General features: G+C 47.8%; 1 protein-coding gene across 1 annotated transcript in view; it reads left to right on the top strand.

Moving 5' to 3' along the window:
- The window catches only part of ATRX (ATRX chromatin remodeler), a 1,771,102-nt gene that overhangs the window by 1,370,183 nt on the left and 384,208 nt on the right, over window positions 1-16,711 (top strand). Inside the window, exon 26 of the mRNA XM_086918408.1 lies at window positions 7,407-7,557. Coding sequence (XP_086774534.1) covers window positions 7,407-7,557 — 151 coding nt within the window. The remainder of the gene's footprint in view (window positions 1-7,406; window positions 7,558-16,711) is intronic.

Here is a 16,711-nt window from a genome sequence, read left to right as displayed (position 1 = left end):
CTCCTAAATTTGACACAACTGGCTGCATGACAGCTGGGGCAAAGTCGTGTAATCACCCTTTGCTGTAGGTGTAGTATACCTATACCTAACCCTAAAATGGACACACAGATTCCTATCAGTCACTCCTATGGCAGGCCTTGACAATCCTGAAGGCAGAGTGCTTGGAATCGTGTGAGATGGTGCTCTGGCATGAGCTGAGCCTGTCTGCAGCTTGCGGAACCAAGTCCTAATAGCTGTTCCATGATATCGCATACCATATACTCTTAAGTGCATTATAATCCTCGTGGTTAAATGCTAACTTTGGTATTGCTTTATCAAAACATGTCGAGTAAGGTGTCATACGAATTGGAATACTAACCCCTCGCCAATTCTGGCGACGGGGTTAGCATTCCACCCTTCTAGAGGGACACGACATGTATGTAACTGTGAACCCCGGTTAAAGTTAACTGAAGCCTCAGCTCCACAAAATGGATGCTGCCACCACAGACACGAGTCTGACCTCCTGCTGCTGGGAGTCCTTCCAGCGAGGGAGGCCTGGACAAAGGGTTTCCTGTCCGGGGCGGTGCTAGCACCGTCCCAGACATGGTTTTGTGTATCCTGGGTAGGCAGGGCTTTTCAGGAAGGTGACTGCTGAGTGGCACCCCGGTGCTCACTACGCATAGGCCAGTCAGAACCAGTTCCAGGGGCACACCAGCCCCTGGCCTGGGGAAGTCCGGCAGGGGAGAGGGGTGTAACCACCCCCCTCCTGGTCCCACCCATAGGCAGGACCTAGTCACCGGGTCAGCCCCCTTTTTTAGTATAAAGATAGGAGCGGGCCCCCTGTTCAAATTAGATCATCTTTGGAATCAAGATACCACTTTCTTCGAAAGGACTTCACGATTTCTTCTTCAAGATTCTCCCTTGTGGCTAAGGAGTAGTCACCCTGCATCAAGCGGGCACCATCCTAAAGAACACTGCGGTCTGCTGCAAGTCCTTCATCACGAATCCGACGACCCAGCTCGACGAGACCCGGCTTCCCTGGCACCTCTGACCTCTACTCACCTCTACAGCCAAGCTGAGAACCGTGAGTGCGACGAGACCTCAAGGGACCGACGATCGCCAAGACTGCACGACATCTTTACTGCAAGCCCACCGTGTCCTCCACTGGTGAGTGCTTTGGGGTCCGAGAAGCCCCGACCCTGCGCAGCTCCAGCACCCAAGGCCAGCCTCCCTGCATCTCCACGATCGGCGTGGGGCCCTTCTGCTGTTTGCTGTGCACCGCGTTGTTTGGCTACTAGCCGGCTGGCTTGTGGCCTTCTGAACGACGCCCGACGACATCTCTTCTGCTGGTCTGGTTGCTCCAGGCTGGCCCTTGCTTCCTTTTTCAAGAGAGGCACCCCGGACCCTCCTGGTCCACTCCAGACGCCATTTTAGGTCCACCGCGTGGGCTTGAATTTGCCAAGGCTTTGTTGCCCAATCCTGGGTCCAGCGACGCCGACAGCTTCTATCTTCGTGGGACAGCTCGATCCTCCATCCTGGTCGCCGACAACGCCTCCTGGTCCGTGAGATCTTCGAGTCAAGCGTCACCCACTCACCTTGTCGAGGTGGCTACCATCCGGTGCCCTCCTGGTGCCCACTGACTACTGGCTAGTAGTCTCGAACTTGGTCCCCTCTGCTTTCAGGTGTCATCTATCTTCGAGATCCAGGCTTGGATCCAACTGAACTTTCTTCACTGGTCACCGGCCAGCATCTTTTCTTCCGGCTCCTGGTCCGTCTACGAGGATTCCCGACGTCTTTTCAGACCTATGCAGCTGCAGCCCCTGGGCTAGGTAACTTCGGCATTTCGGTGCCCCAGCATAGCCTCACTATCCAAGGGTCAGAATCTACTTTCGTTTTCTCCCTACCAGGTCGGGTTCGCCCGAGAACACTAACTTTCTATTTCCTAGCTACCATAGACTTTTGTCCGCATCTCGCGTGAGAGTGCACACACTGCACCCGAGTCCCCTAGGCCTCCTAGTCGTAATCTAACGATTCCCTAGTCAAGTCCTAGCGATTCCAAAAGCTATTAGTACTGTACTTACCTGCTAGGAATTTCACATTCCACTTTTAGAGTATATGGTTTTCCGTGCCCCTCGGGCATTTGTATATACTGTGCTAACTTAAGTATTTTGTAAGAGTTTTTGGTTTGTGCTTAGTACCCTGTCCTCATAAAGAGTACAGGGCTGTTGTGATCTTTAATAAATAACTGTTTATTTTCATAACACTTGTGTGGTGTCCTTTCACTGGGTATTCAAGGGGTATATGTGTGGTAAACAGCTGGCTTAACACGCCCTCTCGAGTCTTTAGCCTTAGACTGCTCGTATCCATGCTACTAGGATAGCTGGTCTATAAGGTTGACTTACAACCAATCATCAATAAGGGTTGCTGGACTGATACATAGTGGGCACTAGAATAGTGACCACTGCATATCAGGCCACCTTCTCACAAATAATGTATAATGTCTTGTGACTTTACTCATCTGTGGTTCTTCCACAATTGTTTTGTAAACTATACACTTTGTTATTGCTCACCTACATTATTGTGGAGGTCTGGCCTTTTGATCCGGTTCTAGACCATTTATGTTCTTGTTAGAGGCTTTTAGGGGTTTCAGTTACCAGAACCACCTCCAGGAATGGAATGCTTTGGTATTTGATTATAAAGTAAGGAATCTGCAGCTAGATGTCTCTAGCTGCAGCTCTGGCTTGGTTGTTCTATTGCTGGTTGTCTTCAGGCTACTACTTTGACACCTATACTCACCTTCACCAGACACTATTGTATTGATCCGCAGGTCCAAAGCTGGGGCCATTTTGCCTGCTCCGGTCTGTCACACATTATGATGCAAAGTTCAGTCGTCAGACCCACCTCCTTCGACGGTCTTTTGCTTTGGTATCTACTAAAAGGTGTAACTCTGCAGTTAGAAATAGCCATTAGAAGAATCAATAATACCTTTGGTAAGCCTTTTCTCATGGATATTCTAAGCGCAGATTCCTCACCGATTCTTCCTCCTGCTTGGTCTGTGGAGTGAACTTTTGATTGGCTAAAAGGTCCCATTTGAGATTAATCGCACAGGCCATCTTCCAAATTGGTCAGTGGCTCTATGTCTCAAGGAGTGAAGCTTGCCTTTGTAAACTAACGTTAGTGCTCATGGGTGGTGCCTGTATGCTGATGTGAGGACATGCTTCCTGGGGCATCATGGCAGTCCGGTTTTACTGAGCTCCAGTTGCATCAATTGGCGTTGTTCAACGTTGGTGTCCGGAGGCCAACCTGGATAACTAAGTATTTCTCTACAGCATTTGACTCTCTTGGTAACAAGACAGAGCAGTACAAAACTTACTCAAGGGGGTGAGGTGGGCTAGATAATCAGGATATATTTTACACTGTAATACCAGCCAATAAGATCAATGTCCAGTCAGTGCTTAACTTTATAAAAAAGAAAATGCTTCAACACACACACAAGACAAATATACTCCACATAAATCTAAGATACACAGGGAAAACCAGAAGTCTCTATAACCCTCTGGTTCAGAGTTCCTGATCCCAAACTGTATTCTAGTGTCTAGACGCCAAGCACTACAAAAACGCAGGTAACATTGCATTATACAAAGCATGTTGCATAGGGTTATCCTTCAAAGATAGAGCAGTGGTGTCAATACTTGGATTGTAGTAAAATGGCTTCAACAATTGGAATAAAGTCATATGTTCCTCGTTCACCCACTCTCCCACCACTCAAGGAGGTAGGAGTGCCCACCCTTCCTTGGCAAGGACACCACTTTGGTGGTGTCAGGATTCTTGTTAGAGATGCTTGTTTTCTTGGCACAGTTACAGGAATCTCACTAGACCAGTAGCCACTGGGCTAGCTGCAGGAGGGTAGTGACAGGCCAGCGTTCTAGCCCACCCTGATACCCTAGTATAACACAAAAATGTAGCAGCCTGTACCACATGGGCCACTGTGCACAGTCTAGTATTTTATATTAGCAGGGGCACCCACGGTGACAGTGCTACTTGCTACTAATGCAAGACAAATAAGGACAAAGCTGGAGACTATGCAAATCCCCGCGCAGGGGCCAAAGATATAGATGGTAAGTTCTCCACCTGGCTACTGAACGAAATGGTACCTGAAAGCGCCCACAGGCTCCCACACCACAGAGGAGGGGGTCAGACCAAAGCATCCTCACCTTCAATGTCAATATGGTGTTTCCCTGTCTCCCTCAATATTGATGTGCACCAAGTTTACTTATTGTGTGCAGCTGTCTGCAGTCTCCTTGTGTTCCAAAGCCAATTACCTCCACAAGCCTCACAGATACAGCTCGTTATCTGCTGGGATGCCGCCCAATGAGCGAACGCACAACTCCTACATCAGACTGGCAAACTCCTTTCACCGTAATCCGTCACAGAGACACCTTCTCAAGTTCATTCTTTTTCCTGGGTCTGAAAGATTACTCCTGGATCTCGGATGCCTCAACAACCCATTGTGGGTGCCATAATCAGTCCATATGAAAAGGCCTCCCTCTAAGTTTCTGTCCTTGCCAAACTTATCAAGCAATGTTATCCTAAGGGAGGAAAAACAAGATCTGGCATACAGGTAGAGTACAGCGAATTATAAGACCAATCTCATGGACTTAAGGTGACTATGGGGCAAGGTCCAAAGCAACACCAGCAGGTCACCTCCAGCGTCACTGGGGCGGCCGGGTGTACTGGTTCAATTCAGTGTTGGGTGCCCAATGTTAGTCTATGGGGAATCGTCTGCATGAAAAGAGGCTGCAAGTTTTTTACAGGGAGGCGAGTTGGGCGGAACCAGCAGGGGACTCAGGCCTCACTAATCTCAGGACGTGGGGACACCTTTGATTCTCTTCTCCACGGACGACAGGAGCAGAGGTGTCCTTAGGTGTCGTTTTTGTCACCGGGAGCAGTTGCAGTAGGGGGGCCTGCAAACAGAGACTACAGGTGGCGTTGATAAGTGCACAGCATGGAAACCTAAGGTGGTCTTCGAGTCTGGAAAGTTTAGAGACCACGTTGCCACTGTTGGCCCGCTTCAGCTCAGGCTAGGTGGCTTGCGTGCAGTGGTGCTTTGCGGTGTCAGGTTTTCGCGGTCTTGGAGCCTCACAGCTCTTTCTTGGTACCGGCAAGGTGCAGGGGAGCAGATCCACTAGAGTTTCTGGTACTTGGGCTAAGTGTTGGCAGTTCTCTCAAGCTTTGGGGACATAGCAGCTGCAGGACTTGTTGTCTTTTGGCGCAATTGTTGAAGTCAACAGACAGACCGGCATGGTTTGCTCCAAGTCAATTAATTATTTATCCTGGAGGTCACTACGCCCCCTATATGACCACTGCCTGTGGGAAGTGGTCATAACCCTGTCCCAGGGTTCCTAAGTTTTTCCATCGCTAAGATGGCAGTCTTTGCAATGAAGTCTCCACTTCAAATAGCCCATCTGAGGGGTGGAACTAGACTGTAGGTGAACAGGCCTATCTGACTACTCATTTTCACGCCTTGTCCTGGTGTCAAATTGGCCCTGGTCAAGAGGGTTCTGTGAGGGAAGCCAGATTTGCATACCAAAGGCAGTGGGCTCTTTGAAGCTCCCTGCTTTGGAATGCTAATTAACAGGCCTCCTGTGGGAGGGAGGGTAAACACCCTCTGCCCAAACATGCTTTGTTTTGACCTCCTGCGTGCAAAGGCTCTCACTATTGGGGGTCAGAAACTAGTCTGTGGTGGCAGGCTAGCTATGACCAGTCAGCTAGTATACTAGTAGTTTGTAGGTTTTCAGGGGGCACCTCCAAGGTGCCCTCTGGGTGCATGTATTAAGAAATCAGAAACTGGAATCAGTGTGGGCTTAATTCAAGATGGGTTACACCAAACCTCTCTGGTTTCAGTAAAGCCATTGTGTGGCTGTTGAACTCGTTCTCACCTGTGTCTAGCACAGGTACTTAAAATGGCTTCCCTGATCACTTGTACTGGCAGCAATAGAAGTGACCAGCACAGGGGCATATCCGCTCACGCAGATGTGCCTATGCATAGTGTATCCTGCCTAAGGGCTATGAGGGCTGCTGTACCTCATGCAGTGTTTGTGGGCATGGCACACAGAGATGTGTGCCAAGTCGTGTTTTCCCTTTTGTCTGCACCAAGACACGCAGCCTGCATTGGCAATCTGTGTTTGATGAGGGGTCCCTTAGGGTAGCACAATTTGTGCTGCAGCCATTAAGGACCCTCATTAGCCTCCTTGCCCTAGGTACAAAGGGTACCATTTACTAGGGACTTACAGGGAGTGCTAAAGGTATTGCCAGTTGTGGAAATAATTGTACAGTTTTGGGAAAGAAGATTGGCACTGGGGACCTGGTTAGCAGGAACCCAGTGTACTTGCAGTCAAAATCGCATCAAATACCAAGCCAAGTGGGGGTGGCCATGTCAAAAAGGGGTGCTTACCTACACCACCCGAATGGGTGCCTGCTTAAACCCACCAGGCAGCGGCATGGGGGAACGGGAATGTCCAGCAGAACAGACAAGCTTAGGTCACACTAAACACAGCGGCTCACCATTCTCACCCAGTGAACCCACTGACTCTCGTAACAGACATCCCACATATGACAGAATTAAAAAGAACCCAGATGAGAGACTGAACAGTCCTTACCAGAAGGGTGAGCTAGTAGGCAGTCCCTCCTAAAGGGAACAAAGTTACAGGTACTCCTGAGTATAAATTATTGATGCCCCCATTGTCAGTCTATCACAGATTGGGTAAATTGTGCAGTAGGCACTTTCTTTAAAAGAGGTTTGCACTATGCATGCCCTGGACCTGATAGACAAGCTCTAGGGCCTCATCCATGTAAAAGGAAGACCCCCATGGACATGCAGGCAGGTAGGGTTCAAGGAAGCCCCCAGTACTTTCTAGTGCCTTGCCAGGAGATCAGCATTGAACAGGGGAGCATCCTCTCTAGAGCCATGCAGAAGACTTCTCGTCCCAACAGCGGGCCTGCATCATAACTTCAGGAGTTGGATGAGGATCCGCTAGACTCGCATAGCGCCACTTACTAGCGTGCGGGAACACTTGGGAGATTGGGGTCTGGATCCAGTCTGGCCCCTGAGGGAATTCAAAAGGTGAGGAATCTGCAGGTAGAGTATCCTCCAAGCATTACCAATGGTAAGGTAAGTAACATGTTTTTCTCCAGTATTTCCAACGTTGATATCTTCACATGCCACCCTTCCTGTTGAGTGAGCTAGCGCATATAGTTTATTCTTGGTTTTGCTGATTTTTGTTAGGTGTGCTAAGACTCTGACCAAAAGATATGGGAATCTGACGAGTGGATTCTCAACAGTGAATGATGTACACCCTCCTCACATTGTTTAATATCTTCCATTTATAACTGGCTTAACATAATTGTGTTAATTTTTCTCCCAACAGCAAAAGCTACTTCTTCCACTCCCGAAAGCCCAACAGCAGACTGGTATAAAGAGTTTGTCACTGAAGCAGATGCAGAAGTTCTGGAGCATTCTGGAAAAATGACACTACTTTTTGAAATTCTTCGCATGGCTGAGGAACTTGGTGAAAAAGTGTAAGAGAAATCAAATATTGGGATGACTTAGGACAATTGTAAACAAGTTCAGTTTGATCTTTGCCCATTGAGTGTTCCTTTTGGTGCAATATATTTTTTATAGGATCTCTTTTTTATAATTTGAAATTATTTTTTAAAGATCCTTTTGTTCATACTGAAAACTGTATTGTATCATTTTGCTGAGCTTAAATTATATGTTTCGAGGCATTTGTGCTATAGATAAACATGCTTTGCATAATCCTGCCATAAAGTGTTGGCTCCAGCTGTTTGCAAGTTGTTTTTCTTTGACAAAGTCTTTTCCAGTCTCTCTAGAGAAGATGTTGAACAGGGAGAAATGGAAGCAGAGGAAAAGGCCTCCTGGGGGGCCCCTACTTGAGGTTTCTGGCCTCAGTGTAAAGCAGTCCATCTTCCCTGTAGAGTTTGTGAAACCCACTGTCTTCCCCTTCCTCTTGCTTACAAGCAATCCGCCTCAAGCTCTCAAGGGTGTGACAGTCTCTCTGTCCCTTACTGAACTCCTCTCTGGATGGTCCACCTGCTCCTGTCCGCTCTGCCAAATATTACAGCTCTAGCAGGGATAGAGCCCCTCCCTCAGAGGCCAGATCCTCCTAATCAGGGTTAGATTCTTCCTGCACCTCTGGAGTTCCCTGGGCTGGTTCACCAGGCCCTTTACTGTTGTCCTTGGATGTTTTGCCCTTTGTTCCAGGTTCCAAGTGTCCAGCCCCTCCCTTCTGGTTAGGCTGTGACCTACTCACAGCACATACCCACTCGGGGAGCTCCAATATTTTCATATGGAGTCCTCTCTCCACCTCTGACCACTCAGAGGCTTCAAGATCATTGCCCAGTAAACACTTGAGTGGGAGCACATTTGACACCTACCTTCATAGGGCCTGTCACACCTCCCCATTCCAAATCCTTCACAGCCATAGGATGGAGTTTGGTACTGCTGTCTGCATAAGTCACCTGGCGAAATTCACCAATTAGCAACCTCTCTGGAGGCACCAGCTCATCTAAGACAATAGTTACACTAGCCCCTGTGTCTCTGATAGCCTCAACTTCAGTCCCATACACTTTAGGCCTCTACCTGTACCTTTCCATGTTGGAGGTAAGGCAGCAAGGGTTGCAATATTCACCCCAACCAGGGACGCTATGGTTGCTTCCATCACCGGACTACCCCCCTCGGGGGCACCACTCTCCACCCTTATACTTACACTGGCAATCCCTGTGGATGGACCCTTAGGGGGAGCTTGTAGGCGCAGCCAGCATCTCCCTGTTCGTGCCCTGGCTGGTTACAGTCAAAGCACTTACCCACTTTTGAGGGATTAACGCCTTGGCTGCTCATGACGAGCTTAGCTCGTCATGAGGCACAGTGGAGCTGTGCTTATGACGAGCTGACCTTGTCATGAATAATGATATATCTTACTTTCCAGCACAGGAGGGGAAAACCACTAGCATCCAACTGGTTATAGAACCTACCATTCTTTCCCTGATACCCGCTCCCTTTGAATTTGGGTCCCCCCTCCTTGTGCAGGTTGTGTGGGTCTTTGGAGACTCCTTCTGGTTTTGACCTTCTTTTCTCTGGGATTTCGCCTGGTCACCCCCTTGTGCTGAATGGAAACACAGGTTCTCACCCACTCATTAGATGCTTTTCCCAGCTCTCTGGGAGATACTGGTGTAACGTCTCTTCTGCACAATGAGTCAAAATATGTTTTTTCAAAAACAAATGATACAATCCCTCATATGTGTCAACAGTGTTAACAACAATCCAGCCTTCCAGTGCCTTCACTGAAATGTCCACAACATCTACCCAAGACTTTGAACTCAATATCTGGGTGCCTCTAAACTTCACCCTGTACTTCTCTGGAGTCAAATCTCTTAACTAATCATGCCTTCATCTGCTGGTATGATTCTGCATCCTCTCCCTTCAGGTTCAGGAGCCTATCCCTCCCAGCTACTGGAATCAACTCCCACAGGAGTGCACCCCAATACTTGGAGTGGACCCTACTCATTCTAAGAGCCCTCTCAAAAGCTGCTAGCCACTTGTCAATATCATTCCCCTCAGTGTACTTGGGTACTATACCCTTGGAAAGTTTGTGACCAAGACCACCACCCCTGGACATTTCAAATCTTCATCGTTTTCACTGCCACCATTTCTTGTCTCCTCCTCCCTCTCCCATTTCTTCTTAGCTAATTCCAATTTCTCCTGCTCCAAAGGTATCAAAGCTAATTGAGCCTTAATCTGTCTCTCTGCGAGGGACACTGGTGGTTCCTGAGTAGGTGACCCTGCCCTCCACCCACCATCTGGAACTAAAGGGCTAACAGAAAAAAATGAAGAGGCAACATCCTCAACCCCCTCCGAGGTGAGGGTGAGGGGAACCCCCTGCATCTCCTGAGCTACACCAGCCCAGGCCTTTAGCAACCCTGCCTTCCTAATCTGGTTAGAAGGAGGCAGCCCCCTCAGCCTACACTGTACCCTAAGGTCAGTCATCCTGAACTGGAACAGTTTAGCAGGTCCGGCTCCATGGTTCCCTAGTTTTGAGTCACAAAAAGCTAGGCACAACAGATTTAGAACAATTTTGAAAAATCAAAACAATGGATTAAAAACAGTTTAGTCCTTATTCCAAAACTCAAAGGTATTGTTCTAAGGATTTTTAAAATTTTAATTCACTTTTCTGAAAGTCGCACTCTTTAAACGTAAGTCCTCATCCACACCGTTGAGCGCCGAATGTTGAAAAGTGGGTTATTGGTAGGGGCAAATGTAGGTCTGCCACTGGCAATAATGCCGCTAACATGGTATAGGGCTCAGAATAGGTCTAAGAAAATGATTCCTATGCTCAACCCTTGGTAATGTGGCGGCGAGCGGGCAGGCTTAACTTTAAAGACCAGTATGTAAAGCATTTAAAAACACCAATTCAATCAATCAATAATCCTTTATTCGGTATTTAAAAACATTATAAAAGTTCATATTTATACAATTAAAAGGAACCATAAAAATACAATTCATAAACGTCACATGCCCACTACATAATAAAGTGAGAAAGAAAAGAATTAACACAAAATTCAGTCCGCACAACCCTCTTGTGTTCCTCAGCCTTAAAGCAACCTTAATAAAAAGTGAGGAGGTCATTGGCCCTTTGCAAGAATAGGAGGGCAACCTTAGCTTGTCGAAACTTGTTTTAAAATATCTACTAAAAATCTACGTCTAGGTAATACATAAAATCGACATAATACAAAATGAAGGTTGTCCTGCGGAGACCGATTGTCGCAGCCGCAGGCACCCTTCTGCTCAACAATTGAAGTAAAACCTGGCGGGTCAGTCAGTAGATGGTGTAAAAGGTTGAGCCTAAAACGGGTAATTAAAAATCTATCCTGTGCGTTAGGCATAAGAGCGAGATAGGGTTCCATGCCCTCCCCTGTTTGGACCAGGCTATGCGCTCAGACTGTGGGTTTGCCTCCTTCCAGTACTGCCCCTGCGGGAGGCTACCTGCTCCAAGAATAATCGCTTAACTCGGGATTTGTCTTGGGGGACGATTTCCACTGGGTTTGTAAAGAGATCCTCACAGCCAATTCTTTCAAAGGATTTTTTTTTTACATACATTAGCCATGGGATTCTCATTCCCTTGTCCCTACCCAGGCAGTCTCTAATAATTTGCCTACTCAGGTCAGCCTCAGCATTTGTCCAAATCTTTAGCCAGGCCATAAGGGGTCTAACCTTAACAAGGTCCTCAATATAGGGCCTGCCAAGTTCCTCATGGACGATCAGGGCCGAAGTACTATTTGGGGTTTGGAGCACCTTCCTCAAATATTTATTCTCCTCCACCTGTAGTTGCTGTGTGTTAACAAAACCCCAAACTTCTGACCCATAGGTCACCTTAGAGCAACATACTGAACTATGCAGGTTCATAATTTGCTCTGGTGACCACCTCCCCAGCCTCCGCCCATAGTTCATAATGGCCCCGGTCAAAGCCACTAATGAGGAACATCGCTCTACAATTAATGTTTTAAAATTTTAAAAAACGTCAAATAACAGGCCAGTATGAGTAAAGGTTTGTACCTGTCCTATTTTGTGTGCACCTATCTTATAGGAGAACTTTTTACATGGTTTAATCCCAGCCAACATAACAAATGACTTCTACCCTGGAGGACTCAGTCAGTGCTAATAGGGGGGTAGGAGTGGAGCTGATGGTTGATGGTAAGGCCTCCCTCTTCCCCCTATAACCTTCTTGGAGTGACCTCTATTGGGCATTAGTCAATCCAATTCCTCTAAAGACATCAAGAGTTCAAAGCTGTTTCTGAAACTCAATGCACCAGGGTAACCTGGGGGGGCACTGGGCATTAAAGGACATGGACCCATCCCATCAACGGAGCTATCCCCTCTTCCTGTGTACGCGGGGCCTTGGTTATGACTCTGGGTTCCCCTCCAGTAAAAGTAACCCAAGGGCGAGGTTATTATACTACTTGAGTGGGTTACCAGTCCACCTCCTACGATTTGGTTGACTAATCTACAGTCTCTAAAATTGACCACCACACAATTACCAATAATATCCTTTATCCTGTGCCCCAACCAACTCGCTCTCCGCACATGCAAAATTTCCCCCTGTTCGTTCCCTGGCAGCGGCCTGTGCTTGTTTAGCCAGAACATGGTCTTGTTCCTTAGTACTCCATAAGATTCAGTATGTTCTGGCTTCAGTGCTGGCACTCCTGCAAGTATAACCACATATGGGGCTGCCTCAGGGAGTAAGTTTATACTAGGAGGTTGATTAATAGTCGACTTAGGGGGTGACTTTTGGGTGACCCAAAAGTGGAGCTTCAGGGATAGTTAGCTTGTGGGTTGTGGCTTGAGTGTTAGTAGTTAGCGGGGCAATGGGCGCCTTTCCTATACTGGGAGAGCTTCTAGAAGGGGCACCGCTATTAAGCACGTGTGCAGTGGTAATAGCAGGGACAGTGGTTAATTTCCCTATACACTGGGTACTTCTGTAGGGGAAACTGCTAGTACTTGGCTGTTGGCTAGTTATGGATGATGGTAGATCCATAGCAGAAGTGGTTTGTGTAGGAGAGTAGGGTCTGCAATCCTATGGTCACCCCAGATTTTTGCTTTTTGCTTCACTGGTTTACGACTTTCCCTGGCTGTGGGCCTGCTAATCAGACCCACAGCCTACCTGTTCTCTCTCTAAAATGACATCCATGTACTTTAGGTGCATTTACCAATTGGTATTGGGTCACTCTTGTAAGTCCTTGTACAGTGTACCATAGGTACACAGGGCATAAGTGAGCCCAAGGCCTACCAGGGGCTGCAGCATGTATTATGCCACCCCTGGCTGGCCATCCAAATCTGACACAACTGGCTGATCAATCAGCTGGGGCAAGGTGGTGTAATCACCCTTTGCTTTAGATATAGTATACCTATATCTAAACCTAAAATGGACACATATACTCCTATAAGTCACTCCTATGGCAGGCCTTAAGAATCCTGGAGGCGGAGTGCTTGGAATTATGTGAGATGGGGCTCTAGCATGAGCTGAGCCTGTCTGCAGCTTTCGGAACCAAGTCCTTTAGCTGTTTTTATGATAACGCTATACCATATACTCTTAAGTGCATTAAAATCCTCGCGGTTATTGCTAACTTTGACATAGCATTATCAAAACATGTTGAGTAAGGTGTCATACGAATTGGAATACTACCCCCTCGCTAATTCTGGCGACGGGGGTAGCATTCCACTCTTCTAGAGGGACAGATATGTACCCAACTGTGAACCCCGGTTAAAGTGAACATAGAGCCTCAGCATCACAAAATGGATGCTGCCACCACAGACACAAGTCTGACCTCCTGCTGCTGGGAGTCCTTCCAGCGAGGGAGGCCTGGGCAAAGGGTTTCCTGCCTTGGGAGGTGCTAGCACCACCCCAGACAGGATTTTGTGTATTGGGTAAGACAGGCCTGAAAGGAATGAGACATGCCTGGGGCACACAAGGTGTCCCTGTGCATACACTGGTTCAAACCAGTTGTTGGGGCACTCCAGCCCCAGCTCTGGGGCAAAATCGGACAAAGGATAGGGGGTGTAACTACCCCCCTTCCTGGTCCCACCCATAGGAGGGACCTAGTCATAGTACAGCCCCCTTTAGGAGAATAAAGATAGGAGCTGGTCCCATTCCAAATTAGATTAATCCTGATTTGAAACTCTACAAGAAGAAACTCTGGACTTCGACGTTCTGCTCCACAGAAGACTGAAGAAATCTCCCTTGTGGCCAAGGAGTGACCACCCTGCACAAGCAGGTACCATCAAGCGTTCCGGCGGTTCACTTTGCTGTCTTCCCTGGTGGATCCAGACTTCAGAGCGCGACGAGACCCGGACCTCCAGACCTCTCCGACCTCTACCTACATCTGCAGCACAGCTGAGATCTGTGGGTGTGACGAGACACGTGGGACTGGCCATCTTGGAGAAACTGCACTTCGCTTCCAGCACAACTTCAGAGGTATCCTCGACGAAGTGCTTTGGGGATTGAGAAGCCCCAGCCCGAGCAGCTCCTGCACAGAAGATCAGCCCTCCAGCATCCATGAGATCTGTGTAGGGCCCTTTTGCTTGATTGCTGCTCGACGCGTTGTCTGGTCACTTGCCGGCTGGCTAGTGGCCTCCTAGACGACGAACCTTGAAATCCACACCGCTGTTCTGGTTGCTCCAGACTGGCCCTTGGTTCCCTGCAAAGGAGAAGCACCACGGACCCTCCTCGTCCGCACAAGGCACCTTTTCCACTCACCACGTGGGTTGCCTTTGCCAAGGCCTGTTGACGCGGAATCCGGAACCAACACCGCCGACAGCGAGAGCCTGCGTGGGACAGCTCGTGCCTCCATCCTGGTCATCGAAAACACCTCCTGGTCCACGTGGCTGCAGAGTCAAGCGCCCACTCTTCACCTGATCACGACGACAGCATCTGGTTCCTTCCTGGTTCCACTCCAGTCACTGGCTTGTGACTGTGAACATTGTCCCCTCTGCTTTCAAGTCTTCATCTTCCTTGATCCACCCTTGGATCACTCCTGACAGCTTCCTCCTGGTCGCCTGCAGCATCTTTCTTCAAGGCTCCATAGACTTTAACGTGGATACCCGACACACTTCGACACCTATGCAGCCGCAGCCCGTGGGTGAGGTAACAAGATCATTTCGGTGCTCAAGGGTAGAGTGACTCTCCCAGTGTCCAGATTTCCAGTCGGTTTAGTCCTAGTTAGTCAGAACTGTCTAATACTTACTTTTTCGTAATTTGTACTGTCCATTGACTTTGTTACGCATCTCGCGTGTGAGTTCTCACTCTGCACACGCGTCCCGTGGGCCTCCTATTACTTTCCTAAGGTTAGGGTAGTGTAGTCCCAGCGATCTTACAGCCTCTGGACAGCTCCATTCCTTCTATCGATTTCCTTATACCACTTGTTTAGTATATTGTTTCCCGTGCCCCTAGGGCACCATCATAAATCGTGCAACTTAAACGTATTTTTCCTAAGAGACTTGTCATGTGCTTAGCCCTCTGATCTCATAAAGAGTTCAGAGGTATTTGTTATTAATAAATATATTAATTATTGTTATAGCATCCTGTGTTGTGTCCTTTCACTTGGTATTTAAGGGCTTATATGTGGTAAAACAGCTGGCTTCACATGCCAAAAGAGTTTAGCCTAAGACTGCTTTGTCCATGCTACCATGCTACCATTAGGATAGCTGGTCTATAAGGTTGACTTACAACCAATCACCATAAGGGTTGTTTGGACTGATACAAGGTGATCACTATAACTAGTGAGCAATCATATATCAGGCCAACTTCTAACACCCTCCTTACTCTTGAAGTCTATGGTTTACGACTTATCCACCCCATGCCCCAGCATCCTCTCCTTCCTGAGAGGCTTCCTAACCCATTTATCACCCCTTCACAGCAGCCAGTCTCACCCACTTATCTCTCACCAATCGGAGCAGCACAGGGTTGAATTTTGGCTTACAGACAAAAGAAGTCTTATAACTTCTTGTCGGTACATTTTACAATACATTCAACAATACCATATTGTTGGATTTATCATTACCATTTCACTGAGTCCTTTAATCCTAGTTTAATGGCTTTTCTTCCTCCAGTTATTAACTAAAAACCTTTTACAATGTTAACCTATGGCCTAGTATTTGCAATGGGAAAAGTGACTAGGGCCATTTTTCCTGCACCAGGGCTTATAAAAACATATTTTATAAGTATGCTACATATATCTACTGGATCCCCACCACAGGATCACTTAGGGGTTCTGAATATGCAAAAATATTGCAGATCCTCCCTCCACAGTGCTCCTACCACCAAAGTCGATTTTGGGCAGCACTTTATCACAATATGGGGAGTGAAATGTGCAATTTCACTTTCCCCGGGGCATATAAAATCCATTGTATAAGGGTCCTACTTATAGATACCTGACTCCCACCCCTGGGACACATAGGGGAGACCCCGGGGGTACCTAATATGCCCAAACATTGTAGGTTAACCATTTTGTAAGTGCCCCAAGCACAAAAGTCGAGTGTGGGCACTATTTGCTTTTTAAAAGCAGTTCTGTACCATTGAGCCACTTTTAAAAAGACCTCAGGATTTAGCAGTGCACATTTGCAAGTGCAGAAAAGGCTGCTGGCCTCTAAACTGCCATGCCCTTTTATTATACTAGGGACTGATGGGTAGTTTCAATCCCCCTGCCTTATTCTGTACTAGTGCCCTATGGGGTAGGTCATACCAATCACAGAGGTACCCCACCCCTTAGTGTACCCTAGTGTATGTAGGTGTTTTCAATGTATTTTATGTATTTTCAGCATAGCACTGGCCCTGGTTAGGCAGAGCCCAGGGTCAGTCAGTTAGTTACCACCAGTACCAGTCAGCAGAAAGTTGGGGGGGTGCCCACGGCACAGGATGACTTTGCAACACTAACCCTCTCCATCTGGGGGTTACTTCAGAGGAGGTTACAGAGGTAACAACAGCAAAGGGAGGCAGGGGTTCAAACACACGCACCTCCCCCTCCAATGCAAAGCTGTGACTTGCCCCCACTTCCCTCCCCCACTACCATCTAACACTGTTGGGGGAAGACTGTTAGATTTCCTACTAATCTGGCAATCAGTAACAACAGACAATTGGGTACTACAAATAAATCTGTTCTGGTT

This window comes from Lissotriton vulgaris, chromosome 4_1, assembly GCF_964263255.1.
Source record: "Lissotriton vulgaris chromosome 4_1, aLisVul1.2, whole genome shotgun sequence".
Classification (NCBI taxonomy): domain Eukaryota; kingdom Metazoa; phylum Chordata; class Amphibia; order Caudata; family Salamandridae; genus Lissotriton; species Lissotriton vulgaris.
Note: the sequence above shows the minus strand (reverse complement) of the source record. Positions and strands in the feature narration are given on the sequence as shown.